At 36.6% G+C, this 18,142-nt stretch overlaps 1 protein-coding gene across 1 annotated transcript in view; it reads right to left on the bottom strand.

Moving 5' to 3' along the window:
- Window positions 1-270: 270 nt before the first annotated feature.
- LOC149790213 (tumor necrosis factor receptor superfamily member 16-like) overlaps window positions 271-18,142 on the bottom strand; it is a 75,860-nt gene continuing 57,988 nt past the window's right edge. Inside the window, exons 3-5 of the mRNA XM_089972229.1 lie at window positions 15,435-15,707; window positions 1,979-2,089; window positions 271-808 (exon numbers count right to left, since the gene is read on the bottom strand). Of these exons, the coding sequence (XP_089828355.1) occupies window positions 399-808; window positions 1,979-2,089; window positions 15,435-15,707 (794 nt within the window). The 3' untranslated portion in view covers window positions 271-398. The remainder of the gene's footprint in view (window positions 809-1,978; window positions 2,090-15,434; window positions 15,708-18,142) is intronic.

Raw genomic sequence — 18,142 nt, 5'->3', positions numbered from 1 at the left:
GGCATTTTATTTACTTTAAGTAATCGCAAAGACTGTTCTTTTCATTTAACCCACACTGCAAATGAAACGTCTGTGAAAAGAAAAAAAAAAAGACCCCAAACCTAAGGTAGTGATACAGCACACATGACTTAACACTTAATTCACACAATAGTGTATATGTCTGTCTGTGTGTTACAAATCAAAATGAAGCTATTGCTCCAACTATAATCTATTACATGACAGTCAATTATTAAATATTTGTAGAAATTGCCATGAAACATTAGACAAGACCACAAGTTCTCTTTTATTTTAACCAGAATCATATGTTTAACATCGAGAGAAGTTCCATGTATTATATGCATACACCTACTTCGGAAAGTTGGATCACAAAAAATCATGTCCTCTCATCATAAAGGGAATCACAAAACAATTTCGTCCCTACCCTGAACACCTACTGAAGTAGGATTCAGGTGATGATGTCCAGTATGCATTGAAAACGGAACTGACTGGAGCTGTTGTGCCTGTTGTTGTTGTTGCAAGTTCACACTGCCCAAGAGACCACAATGAACGTTTTGTTGGCTATGGATTGTATTGGAATTACTTAGTGGTGCAGGAATTGGTACAAAACCAGCCAATCTTTGATCCGGTGGAGGATCGGTGTAGAAAAATCTGATAACATCATGGCGGCCAAGTTTCTTCAGGGCCACCACTAATACGCTAACGGTGGCCGAGTCATGCATGGCCCAGTCGTTAAACATCTGTTTCTGGGCTGCAGTATTATCAGGCTGTTGTCTAAAACCTCCAAACTGTGCCCGACCCCTGTAGTAGCCTAAAAAAACAATATTAATACATTCTCTAAAATACGTGTAATATAAATCCATACTTCCATTCATTAGCATACACGTAACGCACTGATATTTGATTTGATTTGGTGCTTTACGGCACATCAGCACAAGTAGGTTATTTTTAGTGACCAGGTAATTGGAGCAACGTGCCTTGCCCAACTACACACCACGGTAGCTGACCCAGGAACGAGTCTGGCACTTCAATCACTGAGCCGAAGAGGTTCCTAATTTAATGGTATGCTACGTACCGTAATTGTTACAAATAATACAAAAATATTTGCCTGTACAGCATTTAATTTTAAAGAAATCGCTTAAACAGGATACAGATATGAGCTGATGGAATATTTGCATTCTAGCCTCTGATTTTCCCTCCGATGGATTTAACATAGTTAGCTGAAGAATATGATTCCATCTTCGTCGCCATCATCCTCCATTAAGTACGCGTTTTACGATATTATGGATTAGGTTGATATTTTATATTATGAACGTTAGTTAAAACTTTGTTATGACGTCATTTAGCTCGCTTGATATATTAGTGCGCGTCATGAACGAAATTCTGACTGGACTCAAGTTAAGAATTAAAAGGAACACATTTACTTGAAGATCTTTTTTTCCTTACGGTAATATTAAGAGATTAAACCTCGATTTCACCAACAAAACTTGAGTCTAGTTTAAAGCGATGGGATTGGCTAAAACTCAAATCGGACTTCACACTGACCAATCAAACGTATTTCCCTACGCTTAATTTTATCACTTACTCTAGTGAAATCTGGGCCACGCGACTGATGCCAATGAGAAAGCAGGATACATTTAACAGGTTAGTGCTTGACATGTGTGGTGGATTCTATTTGGGCATAGTCGACTATCAAGTTTGTGGATCGCACCCCAAAACACGCTGTCCATTTGAGATATCTGGCAATACACACATACTTATCCCGTAATTGCTTCTTTACTGCCAATTCAGAAGGAATCATTAGATGCAAATGTTTAAATTTATATTATCATAAATTTACGATTTTTATCAATGTCAATTAATGAAACTATTGTTTATTTCATGAAAATAATCAACATTATGGTTGTATATGCAGACATTGCTGTTTCAAAATCATTATAAATGAAGCTGCACCGTATCTAAAGTAAATAGTTCATGTTACCTAATTCATGTGCTAAACTCTTCCAAATATCCGATCCAGCCAAAGATAAAACTTTCTCCAATTCTTTCCTCCTCCCTGGAGGCAAATCCTTGATTTTGGTAGCGGGAGAATCTGCAATTGAAATTAAATTTTGTAATAGTCAAATCATCACCGTCTGTGATCAAGTTTGTGTACCAGTCAAGTGCTTAAACGCTTGTAAATGATAATGAAAATAACAGAGAACCCGTTAGTTGCCATGGAAATAGCCCTGTTGGTGCAGCTGTTGCGCCACATGGGACGGTATCACACGACCCTTCTTCAAAGATTTAAGATAGAACGTTTGAAAAATATAATTACGGATTACAAGATAGTTTAGCAGAGAGAGAGAGAGAGAGAGAGAGAGAGAGAGATAATTAAATATAACGTAATCGAAGTATGTTATCCAAAATATGATGCAAGAGCTGTTCCTTTCCCGTATTGTATTGTGTATGCCATGGACACTTTTGACCTTTTTTCATATGAGCACACTGCATGATGGGTCGCGTGCTAGTACGTACGAGCTAGGCAATGGGCACGGTTATTCGTTGTTGGTACAAAGAGCCAGGCAATGGGTACAGTTATTCGTTGTTGGTACAAAGAGCCAGGCAATGGGTACGGTTATTCGTTGTTGGCACAAAGAGCCAGGCAGTGGGCACGGTTATTCGTTGTTGGTACAAAAAGCAAGGCAATGGGTTCGGTTATTCGTTGCTGGTACAAACAGCCAGGCAATAGGCACGGTTATTCGTTGTTGGTACAAACAGCCAGGCCATGGGTACGGTTATTCATTGTTGGTACAAATAGCCAGGCAATGGGTACGGTTATTCGTTGTTGGTACAAAGGGCCAGGCAATGGGTACGATTATTCGTTGCTAGTGTGTATAAGCTTGGCAATGGGTACGGTTATTTGTTGCTGCTTGGAACGAATTATACTAACCTACATAAACATGTATCATCCTCTCTGTTTGGTATATAGGTGTCAATTTGCAACTTGACATTTCTAACGAAATTAAGTGTGTTCGTGCATTTAGATGAATGTTAATTTCCACTTGCCTTCCGGATTGGTATATTTTATTTCATCCTTCTTTGGAGATGAGCGCATGGCCGAGTGGATGAGATGGCATGGTCGAGTGGAACAGAGAGCCGATGAACAAGGCCGTTATGAGTTGTGCCGTTATTCGCGCAGGGGTGAGATTCACGCGCAGAACGAATTATAACCATATATGTATGTATGTATGTATGTATGTATGTATGTATGTATGTATGTATGTATGTATGTATGTATGTATCTAAGCGCTCCTTCTCAGAAACTGGTCATGTCCTAGCATAAAGTACAAGAACATAGTTCAACTGTCTTCAATGGAACTGTTTCAGACCAGATTCTGCATAAAACATTTTAACATGCTTCAAATATTTTTCTTTCGGATTCATATTATTCCATGCTGCCTGCTGTTTTTTATAGTCTGTTTTCACCGTTGTAGCACTTTAATGTACTTTGTTTTAGTTTTCCCCCCAGCACTACATGTTTTCTTAAGAGACCCCCACCATACATACATTAATTACGAACTTACACATACATACATACACACACACATATACATACACACAAACACACAAACATACATACATACATACATACGTACGTACGTACGTACATACATGCATACATTACGAACTTGTGCATACATACATATATGCATAATACACATTTATCGTATATCGAGACGCTGCTCAGTTTAAAATAAACACGTTTTGTTAATTATTTCAAGATCACCCCGAACAACACGCTATCGGGATTTTTTTTGGGTGGTGGTGGTGCGTTTTCAAGGCTCCTTAACATACTGTTGACTATATCATGCCGAGGAAGATGGGGCTACGTTCTTTTCCCTAGGACATAATGAAGCAGCCGGCCCAGCCTTGTCTGGGCTCGGCCTAGGCCGGTATCGAATCTGCTACTTTTGGATTACGAGTCTGACGTTCTACGAACTGAGCTATTGCGTTTTTGCACCACGGAGGTTTTACATAAAGCTTTATTTTCTTTGTGTTAATCATGTCTAAGTAAAAATGCACATACGAACTTTATTTTCTTGAAATCAACGGAAAAATGAGGAGGCATTCCTAATTCTTTTCGGAATGTCAGTGCCTTCGTTTTTTCTCAACAACTAACGTTCGATACACAGTAATATGAGGGGTATTAAGGGAAGAACGCTTTTCTGCGTGTCTATTTATAGTCATGAGAAATGATTTGATTTCTTTACTGGATTCAACAAAATCTGGAATACGAAATTGGTATCTAACTTATTCAGTGTATTCTACTAGCTGATGACACGTCCCGGCTGTCCTCATCATTAAATGGCATGTGTATTCTACTAGCTGATGACACGATCATGTTATCATCATCATTGAATAGCATGTTTATTCTACTAGCTGATGGCACAACCTTGCTATCCTCATCATTAAATGGCATGTGTACTCTACTAGCTAATGATACGACCCTGCTATCCTCATTATATGGCACGTGTATGCTACTAGCTGATGACAGGACCCTGCTATCATAATTAAATGGCACGTGTATTCTACTAGCTGATGACACGACCCTGCTATCCTTATCATTAAATGGCATGTGTATTCTACTAGCTGATGACACAATCCTGCTATCCTAATTAAATGGCATGTGTATTATACTAGCTGATGACAGGACCCTGCGGTCCTCATCATTAAATGGCATGTGTCATCTACTAGCTTATGACACGACCCTGCTATCCTCATCATTAAATTGCACGTGTCATCTACTAGCTTATGACACGACCCTGCTATCCTCATCACTAAATTGCACGTGTCATCTACTAGCTTATGACACAACCCTGCTATCCTCATCATTAAATTGCACGTGTATTCTACTAGCTGATGACACGATCATGCTATCCTCATTAAATGGCATGTGTATTTTACAAGATGATGACATGACCCTGCTATCCTAATCATTAAATGGCATGTGTATACTGGCTGAAGACACGATCCTGATATCATCATCATTAAACGGCATGTGTATTTTACTAGCTGATGACACGATCATGCTATCCTCATCATTTACTGGCATGTGTATTCTACTAGCTGATGACAGGATCCTGCTGTCCTCATCATTAAATGGCATGTGTCATCTACTAGCTTATGACACGACCCTGCTATCCTCATCATTAAATTGCACGTGTATTCTACTACCTGATGACACGTTCATGCTATCCTCATTAAATGGCATGTGTATTCTACTAGCTGATGACACGATCATGTTATCCTCATCATTGAATGGCATGTGTATTCTACTAGCTGATGAAACAATCCTGTTATCCCCATCATTAAATGACATGTGTATTCTACCAGCTGATGACACGACCCTGCTATCCTCATCATTAAATGACACGTGTACTTTACCAGCTGATGACACAACCCTGTTATCCGCATCAGTAAATTGTATATGTATTCTACTAGCTGATGACACGAACCTGCTATCCTCATCATTAAATGGCATATGCATACTACTTCTAATCTTTGACAACTCTGTAACAAAGTATATTCAGTGATACAATATCGACAAAGTGGAGACGGCGTTTCAATACCGACAAAGTGGAGACGGTGTTTCAATACCGACAAAGTGGAGACGGTGTTTCAATGCCGACAAAGTGGAGACGGCGATAAAATGCTGAAAAGTGGAGACGGCGATACAGTAACGATAAGGTGGGGACGGTGGAACAATGCCGACAAACTGAAGACGATGAAACAATACAGACAAGGTGAAGACGGTGATAAGTGCTGACAAAGTGGAGACGGTGATACAATGTCGACAAATGGGTACGGTGATACAATGTCGACAAATTGGTACGGTGATACGATGTCGACAAAATGTAGGCAGTGATACATTGTTGCCAAAGTGGAGACGGTGATATAATGGTGAAAGATAAAATGCCGACAAAGTGGATACGATGATACATTGCTAACAAAGTGGATACGATGATACATTGCTAACAAAGTGGATACGGTGATACACTGCTAACAAAGTGGAGACGGTGATACAAGGCTGATAAAACAAAATTGACATTTGGTGGCAGAAGGATTAGAACTGATGTACCGAAGAACAAAAATTAATTCAAACCTATATGGAAATATGCGTGTAGATTAGATTAACTCAATAGACTCGTCACGTGTTTTACTTCCATCCATACTATTTACAACTGTTAGACTCCCGTTGTTGCGAAGAAGAGACATTTCGTTTAAATGCCGCATGTCAAGTGTATATAATAATTGCAGTTCTTCCAAGATGCTTGCATTTTCTTTTGCATATTATTCTTGATAATTGTTAATTTTCTCGCTCACGAGATTACATATGCATGCTCTCCTCAGATATTAATATTTCTATGGTGTTTTTCTCCTCCTTACCCGTTGCTTACCGTCACGCATACATATATACATATATACACTTACAAACTTTCTTCCTCTCCAGTCGCTTAAACTTTTTCTGGATGTATACTACCACAGACTGACTACGACTGCATCATATATGGAAATATGTCCAATTATAATCTATCCAGAATTTGTTTAAATAACTACAGAAAATGTCTGCCAAAATAAGTTGGGCTATGGTAAATTTGTTTTCAAAACTGTTCATGCTTCTTGCCTGGTGGGTGATTTTGGTGACTAAATTTGTTGCAAATGGTCAGCACCTAAGGAGGCCCTAAACAAAGACTGTCTTATATTTCCTCACGATAGAAAATACTCTTTCACTGTCACTGTTGCTGATCTCAAACATAAAAAGGCAGGTTATGTTCAACAAGAAAATTCACAAAGAAGGCTTCAGCATTGGTAGCTTGCAGGACTTTAGTAGGTGTGAATAGGTGGCTTCAGGATTCACGGTCCTAATACAGTTCCCATGACATAAACCTATGCAAACACCTTGATATTAAAAAAATCAATAACTTTAAATTTCTGAGTGCCCATGATTAAACCTATATTTATTAGTAAAGATGAAACTCTGGGTGACAGCTTCATTGTAGAGACAAGGATATGAGCCGCGGCATTTTCTGGACCTACGTGTGTTTGAAACATGTGCTATCATATCCGCACCAAAGAGTCAGGTGCGAATTTGAGTAATGAGTGTTCTAAGCTCAAGACTGTTAAAAGACCGAAGTTCCACCAAGAAAACAATGTCTCTAATTTGTTTCAGTTACAACAAAGATACCCATATATACTCTATTTTGTGTTCACCCATTTCCAGGCTGGTTCCCAATTTTCCATATAATTAGTAACGTGTGTCCTTCAGGTATTCCAGAGCTGAAATCTGCTGGTGCTCATAATTTTCCAATCTATATGTGTTTTTAGCTAACTGTGTGCTTTTTCACATTGTCTCTCTCACATGCCCACAGTGGCTCGCATCGCTGCTTGCAATTTAGTTGTCATACATGTTCTATATAATAATATCTTTATATAGTACATGTATGACAACTAAATTGCAAGCAACGATACGAGCCACCGTGCACATTGTCAATTAAAAAAAATAATTCGTGGAACACCGTGTGCAAAAAGTGCATAATGAACATCGATGTTTGATGGCTAAATGCATGGCCAATTGTTGGTGTATTCCAATCTGTACTTCATATTTTGTGGAATACATTTCGTTTTCTTAGTCGGTGGAAACATTTTAAGTGTAGTAAAACTTAATTATGAAATGTTATTAATCCAGAAGATGAGTAGTCGAACAGATGTGTCGGCGCATGCGTGGAAAAATATGAACTCAAGCAAATTACGATATATGCTAATTTTTCAATACCTAAAAGAAATTACTGTACTTGAAAAAGCTGTCTTCATTTAGTGGTTTTATTTATATAAAAAAAACAACAGTTAGTACGAATATGTACTTGTGCCATTTTAAGAAAGAAAATTCCAGCTGGACCCCAGTTTTCTTCACGGGTATCTGTACAATTTCTGTTCTAAATATAGATTAAATGCTTCAAAATGCTTGCTACAGGGCAAGCTATAACAATTGGATATAGGTCTGCTAAGATCGCTACTAACAGTAGAGAACCATTATTGGCATCAGTGACCACTGATGATCTCATGACTAGCACTTAATGGAATAAAAGTTATTTTATTCCTGATTTAAGCCAAAATAAATTTGGGAATTAGTGATGTTTTTGCATGCGGCTTGAATCCGTAGATCGCTATCGAGGGTCGTGAAATTCACGCCAAAATCGTGAGGGTTGGCAGGTCTGTATAATACATAGATACATCCAAATGACGATTCAACCAAACGTTTCTGGACAACGCTGATAAATATAACACGAAATGAGCTTTACATCATCAATCTCGCCATATGATATCGTCCATTTCCTAAGAAACGGGAGTATTTCTGTTAAGTTTTTCGTCCAACTTTTGCACTACCTGTTTAGTACTTGAAACATTAATTTCTTGCTATTGATAATGTCATTGTATATTTTGATACAAGCTTTAGACTGATTACTAAAATAGTATATATGTAAAATCCGATACAAACTTTAGGCTGATTCCTGACTGTCCCTGAGTGGCAAGATCCCTTTTGGAACTACTTTTCCCATTTAGGAAGTACACCTACCTTTGTGTATGTTCTTCTCAGTGTAATTCCATATTTATGTATATTCCACCTCTCTCTCTCTCCATCAGTATTAATATATCTTAAAGTACGGCAACACCGCTGACCCTCTAGATTAGGTAATCAAAGAAAAGACGCCGTCACATTTTTAAGTATAGTGTACCTGATAGACTCAATGACAAATGGTACACATTTTTAAGTAGACTCAATGGCAAATGGTACACATTTTAATTATAGCGTACCTGATACACACAATGACAAATGAAAATACATTTTTAAGAAAACTCTTTATTACATATAGTAATAAATAAAAATAAGTTCCTGTCTGAAAAAGATGGATTAATGACATTGGTTAGTGTCGATTGCAAACTGAAATTTGAAACAACCCAAATTAGTGTGCTACTAAAATAAACTGCCTATACAGAAACATTAAGATCTGAACGCAGACATTAACAAAAACAGCAACCAAAATCCTTACAAGTAACTCATAGTTATTAATAGCTGTGTTTAACGGGGTTACACTCTGAATTCCTTTTGCGTATTCTCTCACATTGTTACAGGGCTCCCGCCCCAAAAGTGTTGTTGCAATGTTTAATGTATCCAGCCGTGCATAAATGTGTTAACGAAAATAAAAGCTATTCATTTTTGCACGCAAACGTGAATTAATTTACAAAATACACAAACTGAAGCATTATCTATACACTATATTTGTCAAAATCGTGTCCAAAAATTATTGACAAAATTCCGGAGGTTCGTTTTAGTAGTGTAGCCTTTCATTGCAATGAGACAGAATAGAGAAGAAAAAAAATTCCATGCAAATTTAAGGTTTTTGCCTTTAAACATATATTACAAAATTAAAATAACCCTTTCTCTGAGTAGATATAAGGAGTTATTTCACTAGATAAATGGAAACATCTTCAAGTCATCGCTCGTAACATTACAGTGTATCGACTTCATTCGTGAAATATTTCCTTTTTTGTTCCAAAACAGATATCCTCAATATAGCACGAATACATTGGATGAATCTGATTATGAGCGACATCTATGTTTGCTAATGGGGTCAAATGATTATGAGCGACATATATGTTTACTAATGGGGTCAAATGATTATGAGCGACATCTATGTTTACAAATGGGGTCAAATGATTATGAGCGACATTTATGTTTACTAATGGGGTCAAATGATTATGAGTGATATCTATGTTTACTGATGGGGTCAACTGAAATCCGATGTATGAATACTGAAATGTCAAGATTACGTGCCTGTTGCTCCAGCTTGCCAGTCAGAGATATTCATGCTCAAGTTTGAAATGAATATGTTAATACATCTACATGTACACACCTGTCGTCTGAAATATGTAAATAATCTACATCTACACACGTGTCACCTGCAATGATCGTGTCAATAATCAACGGCAACAACCTTGTCGTTTGAAATAATTATGTCACTAATCTACATCTATACACTTATCGTCTGAAATGATTATGTCAATAATCTACGTCGACACAACTATCGTCTGAAATAATTGTCAAAAATCTACAAGTATACATCTGATTATGTCAATAATCTACATCGACATACCTGTCACCTGAATGATTATGTCAATAATCTACATCGACATAACTGTCACCTGAATGATTATGTCAATAATCTACATCGACATGCCTGTCACCTGAATGATTATGTCAATAATCTACATCGACATAACTGTCACCTGAATGATTATGTCAATAATCTACATCGACATACCTGTCACCTGAAATGATTATGCCAATAATTTACATCGACACACTTATTTCTTGAAATGATTATGTAAATAATCTACATCTACACACCTGTCACCTGAAATGATTATATCAATAATCTACATCTACATTCCTGTCACCTGAAATAATTATGTCAATAATTTGCATTGACACACCTTGGTTATGTCAACAGCCTACATCTACACTCGTGTATATTTTAGCACATAAATGTATCAGTGTTGTAACTCGTAACTCTGAAATGATTATATCAATAATCTACAACGACACTCGTGTCATCTGAAATGCTTATGTCAATAATCTACATCAACATACCTGTCGTTTGAAATTAATGTCAATAATCTACATCAACATACCTGTCGTTTGAAATTAATGTCAATAATCTACATCGACACCCTTGTCGTTTGAAATGATTATGTCAACAGTCTATATCTATACACCTGTGGTCTTCAATGTATATGTCAATACATCTACATCGACACACATGTCAGCTGAAATGATTATGTCAATAATCAACATCTACATACATGTGAAATGATTAAATGGATACATTTACATCTACACACCCGTCGTCCAAAATATGTCAATACATCTAAATCTACACTTTGTCTGAAATATGTCAATAAATGTACATCTATACACCTGTTGTCTGAAATATATCAACAAATGTACATATATACTCATGTTGTCTGAAATATGTCAATAAATGTAAATACCAGTCTCCAATGTATCTATTATGGAAAGACACGATGGTATGAAATTTGTGCGAAAAAATACTAGGTGTACAAGTTATTGTTGTCAATTAATTTCAAACAGTTTGTCCGTCCGTCTCGTCAGGTGACGTAAATATTTTAGCACATAAATGTATCAGTGTTGTAACTCGTAAACCAGTGTTAGGTATATTCATGTACAAGTGCTGTAATTCGTACACCAGTGTTAGGTATACAAATGTTTTATTCTGCCTGCAAAACCAATTTAAGAGAGATCGGCCAAGAAAGCACAGATTGAAATGGCCCATTAAGTTGAGACATAATTTCCGTATATTTGCAACCACATCAAACTGACTGCGAGAAGGTTGGTAAATATGTGGATGTAAATACGATTTCAAAATGTGGATGTAAATACGATTTCAAAAGCATTTTCATATTTAACTCGGATTTCTTTAATATACTACGGCATTTGTCATTAAACATGACTATGCAAAGCAAATTATGTCATATATATATATATATATATATATATATATATATATATATATATATATATATATATATATATATATATTTGTGTGTGTGTGTTCGTACAGTATGTATGTATGCATGCACGCACGCACGCATGCATGCATGCATGCATGTATGTATGTATGTATAGACAGACAGATAATTACATAGATAGATCGAATACCACACTATGCTATCCAGTTAATTTATCATGTAGTGACATGTAAGACGGTGACTTTTTACAGGAAGGGAATAACATGGACGATTGTAGGTACGTTGTTTTACATGGCATAATAATCAGCGTCAGCTTGGGGATAACATGAATGTTTGTAGGTACGTTGTTTTACATGGCATAATACTCAGCGTCAGCTTGGGGATAACATGAATATTTGTAGGTACGTTGTTTTACATGGAGTAATAATCAGCGTCAGCTTGGGGAAATACAATACAACTAGCTATCGAAATGAGCCAGGGGTGTTTGTATTTATTACTGACCGAATCTAATCTGTAACTTTGAAGTAAATTACCAAGACTGTAGCTTTTAAGTAAATGACCAAGGCTGTAGCTTTCAAGTAAATGACCAAGGCTGTAGCTTTTAAGTAAATGACCAAGACTGTAGCTTTTATGTAAATGACCAAGACTGTAGCTTTTATGTAAATGACCAAGACTGTAGCTTTTATGTAAATGACCAAGACTGTAGCTTTTATGTAAATGACCAAGACTGTAGCTTTTATGTAAATGACCAAGACTGTAGCTTTTAAGTAAATGACCAAGACTGTAGCTTTTATGTAAATGACCAAGACTGTAGCTTTTATGTAAATGACCAAGACTGTAGCTTTTATGTAAATGACCAAGACTGTAGCTTTTATGTAAATGACCAAGGCTGTAGCTTTTATGTAAATGACCAAGACTGTAGCTTTTAAGTAAATGACCAAGGCTGTAGCTTTCAAGTAAATGACCAAGGCTGTAGCTTTTAAGTAAATGACCAAGACTGTAGCTTTTATGTAAATGACCAAGACTGTAGCTTTTATGTAAATGACCAAGACTGTAGCTTTTATGTAAATGACCAAGACTGTAGCTTTTAAGTAAATGACCAAGACTGTAGCTTTTATGTAAATGACCAAGACTGTAGCTTTTAAGTAAATGACCAAGACTGTAGCTTTTATGTAAATGACCAAGACTGTAGCTTTTATGTAAATGACCAAGACTGTAGCTTTTATGTAAATGACCAAGACTGTAGCTTTTATGTAAATGACCAAGGCTGTAGCTTTTATGTAAATGACCAAGACTGTAGCTTTTATGTAAATGACCAAGGCTGTATCTTTTGTGTAAATGACCAAGACTGTAGCTTTTAAGTAAATGACCAAGGCTGTAGCTTTCAAGTAAATGACCAAGGCTGTAGCTTTTATGTAAATGACCAAGACTGTAGCTTTTATGTAAATGACCAAGACTGTAGCTTTTATGTAAATGACCAAGACTGTAGCTTTTATGTAAATGACCAAGACTGTAGCTTTTAAGTAAATGACCAAGACTGTAGCTTTTATGTAAATGACCAAGACTGTAGCTTTTAAGTAAATGACCAAGACTGTAGGTTTTATGTAAATGACCAAGACTGTAGCTTTAAAGTAAATGACCAAGGATAAAGCTTTTAAGTAAATGACCAAGGCTGTAGCTTTAAAGTAAACGACCAAGACTGCAGCTTTTAAGTAAATGACTAGGGCTGTAGCTTTTAAGTAAATGACCAAGGCTGTAGCTTTTAAGTAAATGACCAAGACTGTAGCTTTTAAGTAAATGACCAAGACTGTAGCTTTTATGTAAATGACCAAGACTGTAGCTTTTATGTAAATGACCAAGACTGTAGCTTTTATGTAAATGACCAAGACTGTAGCTTTTAAGTAAATGACCAAGACTGTAGCTTTTATGTAAATGACCAAGACTGTAGCTTTTAAGTAAATGACCAAGACTGTAGGTTTTATGTAAATGACCAAGACTGTAGCTTTAAAGTAAATGACCAAGGATAAAGCTTTTAAGTAAATGACCAAGGCTGTAGCTTTAAAGTAAACGACCAAGACTGCAGCTTTTAAGTAAATGACTAGGGCTGTAGCTTTTAAGTAAATGACCAAGGCTGTAGCTTTTAAGTAAATGACCAAGACTGTAGCTTTAAAGTAAATGACCAAGGATAAAGCTTTAAAGTAAATGACCAAAGATAAAGCTTTTAAGTAAATTACATAAATTGTAACTTTTAAGTAAATGAGCAAGACTGTAGCTTCAGTTGATAAAAGCAACAATCAAACTCAATGAACTTTAGAAAAGAGAAGATGAAAAGAATTACTTGTTGATAATTTGTTTGAAATAATACTTTAATGTCTGCAAAATAAAGAAGTCATTGATATCTGTTGATCGCACATCTGAGGAATTTAAAAACGTTGCTTCCGAATTATATCGTCTTTGTATTGGGGAAAAATTAAAGGAGGAAAACGATGCTAAATTGCCTGAATTCGTTTATAATTTCAGTGTGTGCTGTTAATATTAACTTCCAAAGTAATCGTTTCCCATCATTACACAACATAATACGATGGCAGGAGGGAGCTTCAGTGAATACAGAACAAACACATCTGCGAGGTACGGTACATTAATCAACACCGATGGGGAAAATGTAGTCCATTATCATGAGACGCACAAAGGCAATTGAAATTCTTTCATTTGACTGCAGAGGCAACTTATAGGAGGACCCGAGATTCTCGCGGTTTAAAGGCATACAATCTACTCTCAGTAACAGCCTTTTTATTTCTTGTTCTTTCTTCTAAAATCTTTTTTTTAAACATAAACAAGATCATTACACATAGTAATCAACCACTCATAATACCAGTGTGTACATGTGTGTGTGTGTGTGTGTGTGAGTGTGTGTGTGTGTGCATGTAAGTGTGTGTGTGCATGTAAGTGTGTGTGTGTGTGTGCATTTGTGTGCCTATCTGCGTATGAATTTACTTTGAGTTTTTGGGGTGGGTGGTGTACAATCTAAGGGCAATTGAGCGACTACAATTAGAAACGATATTTTAATAAGCTACGGACTCCAAGCTTTCTAACCACAACATTTACATAAATAATTCCTTAACTATTTGAGTTTTCTAACCGTTGCATTTATAACAAAAATACTTGAATTGTTTGAGTACCGTGTGCACAAATAGCCATGCTGTACAATAGCCATGTCATATTCGTTGCTACATGTCGTTGCAATGATGCTAATTTATATCATATTCGTTGCTGCATGTCGTTGTAATGATGTTAATTTAGGTCAGAGGTGTATCTAGATGTCGTAATGATGCTAACTTATGTCATAATCGTTGCTACATGTCGTTGTAATGATGCTAACTTATGTCATATTCGTTGCTACATGTCGTTGTAATGATGCTAATTTAGTTCAGAGTTATTGCTACATGTCGTAGAAATGCTTTCAAATAAACAGTTTCAATCGACCCGTCGGTGCAGTATGCATTTCTAATTCCTAATCTCAACATCTTACGTTAAGCGAGTTTTTGATAAACTCGGGCAGCTTTAAATTTCAACCAACTGCTCAGAAATCAAAACAGAAAGTCTTTCGTGCACTACATCATTAAGAAAATCGAATGCTTACGACAACAGACCGCACAATACACACAGCTGTTTATGTTTACTTAACACATAATTAAATACATTTTAATAAATAGAAGAAATAAAACATCCACACCTGAACAACCCGATTTGCCCCCCTCCAACTTTTAGCTTTTGATAATTCTTTCCAAAGTCTCCAAACTATGTGCACCCGAACCCCCTTCCCCCATCAATTTCATCATACTTACAATTTATTTTTACTGGAGCATCAGCATCAACGAAAACTCCACTGTCGCCTCCCGACGCTTTTGAATATTCAACATCGTCGTGCGGATCGTGACCACTATGACGTGCTTTAGCCTTCATTCGACGGTAATTTTTGAAGACCACGTATCCAAGTAGACCTACAACAACTGCTCCTAAAATAGCACAATAGAGTGGGATGATATCAGCGTCGTCGTCATCGTCCTCTTGTATGATAGGCTGCTCTACACTTGGGGGCTGGGTCTCTTTAGGAATGTCTAAAAAACAGAAAAGTAGGACTGTCATGTTTCCAAGTCTGAAAAAGTTATTGTGACGTATCATTGCCTTTTTTGACACGTATTATTTAAAATAATATACACTAGGGGTATATATCACGTCTGATATCGCGATACTAAACATAGATCCCGATACGATAAGTATCGCTATTGATGTTCCATTCTTCTTTGCATGTAAAAGACAAATCATTACTTTTAATTTGTTACCACAGTTCAGTACCATTTGCTTTTGCTTGTTTTGCATTTACCTAAATAAATGTTGTTGTTCGGGGGTTTTGACGCCATTTTTCAGCGCATGGTAGGCTATACATGGCGGCCAGTATAACTGGCGGAGGAAGAACACGGGAAATTACAGTAAGAACCGCCGACCCACCGGAAGCTCCTGGCATGCTTTCTCACATATCCACATTGGCCGAGTTCGAGACTTGAACCCATGCAGACTGAAGTGTGATGACAGAGATCAGTAACGGCAAGCGCTTTCAACCACCCGATCACCCGGGGCTCCGCAGAATAAATGAAAGTACACTCCATTATCAAAGTAAGTCGTAATAAGACATTGAAACGAAAACTGATACAAAATGAACGAAAATAATAGTCCAGTCAATAACTCTTGCAATGCTATCGAGTTTCAGTTATAAATGTATACAATTACGGTTATTTTAACATAAGGTTGTATCGTGTATACCGCTATACAAGGGTGTCGATGTAATAAGCTGTAACGACACAAAAATATCAACATCATCGAAACCTATTTCTGTACTTTTGCATTGCTAATATGCACATACAGTTATATATAAGATCGTAAGGGGGCGCTAATATAATTTCTTGGAAAGATACACACACACACATTATATATATATATATATATATATATATAGAGAGAGAGAGAGAGAGAGAGAGAGAGAGAGAGGTACATGATAAGACTTTGCCCTTCCCCAAAGTAAATTGGATTAGAGAAGACTCACTCTAAGTTAAATGTATTGCCAAACATGAGTTATATTATGTTTATGGTACACATTAGTTTTGGTGACTTAACTTTGACTATTCAACATGAAAACGTCAATAACATCAAACGGCATGCCTCTGATTTGGCAAAGTTTTGAAACGATTTCATTTCACAATAATTAATGTTTCTTGTCCATTGCAGTGTAATGCAGAAAGTTTAGATATCATGCCTAACTTGGACTGCCTGTTGATCTACCTTTAAATTAATTTTCATGGCATGTTGTCTAGCGATATTATTAGCTACTATATTTCTTTCAAAAATCACTGATGTACCAAGAGTTGTTTAACTCTGATTTCGTCTGTAATAGAAAATTCTGCCGGTTGCATGATTTTAAGCGTAAACGATACGCCTAAAAACTGAAACGGTATGTACATTCCTTGTTCTAAGTACGACTAAGCCTTGGCCGGTGAACCATATGACTGCCCGGATGTCGTTGTTTGTATCTCTGAAATTATTCGTTTATGGTCAGCGTTATATATCATCATTGTTATTAACAACAACTACGACGACAGCAGTATCAAAACAAGGACAGCAACAAAACACCGTCCACGTTGATAATAACGACGACGACGACTATACAACTAGTGTGACGAAAACAATTAAGACAACGTATACGTCGGCTTAACAGTGTAATGCTGTTAACCACTCTACCATTGTAGTCAAGGTGTATTTTGTTTGTTTCTATTTACAAGCTACAAGCATCAGCACCCAAAAAAACCCCCATAAAAACGAAGTCTTCATCGGAACCACGTGTCCCTCCCGTGAATGGCGTTATAATTTTGCTTATGCAGGAGAGACTTGGACTTCTGACATATCAGTATATTAACATTATAAAGGTGAGACTTGAACTCCTGGCATATCAGTATATTAACATTATAAAGGTGAGACCTGAACGACTGACATCAGTATATTAACATTATAAAAGTGAGACTTGAACTCCTGGCATATCAGTATATTAACATTATAAAGGTGAGACCTGAACTCCTGGCATATCAGTATATTAACACTAAAAAGGTGAGACTCGATTTCATGGCATAGCTGTATTTTAACGTAATAAAGGTGAGACTAAAACTCCTGGCATATAAGGATTCCAAAATTATACAGGAGAGACTCGAACTCCTGTCACATCAGGGTGCTACATGTAACATCATACAGGTTAGAAAGGGACTCCTGGCACATCAGGGAACAAACATGATATCTATAATTGTACAAAACGTTGGAAGCTTTTCATTTCCAATCAAATATTGTTCTTTTATCTCAAGATACTATTTTTGTTTATCAACTAACATTTTTGACAGAAACAAAAATACTTTTCCTCAATAAATCAAAGAATAATTTTTCAAGTTATCTGCAGGCAGGAACTTAAGAATAGAAACAATAGAAGATAACATTTACTATGGCGACAACTTCA

The sequence above is a fragment of the Sinohyriopsis cumingii genome, chromosome 10 (genome assembly GCF_028554795.1).
Source record: "Sinohyriopsis cumingii isolate HCF-2022 chromosome 10, ASM2855479v2, whole genome shotgun sequence".
Taxonomy (NCBI): domain Eukaryota; kingdom Metazoa; phylum Mollusca; class Bivalvia; order Unionida; family Unionidae; genus Sinohyriopsis; species Sinohyriopsis cumingii.
The sequence above is the reverse complement of the archived record's forward strand: the minus strand, read 5'-3'. Positions and strand labels throughout refer to the sequence as shown.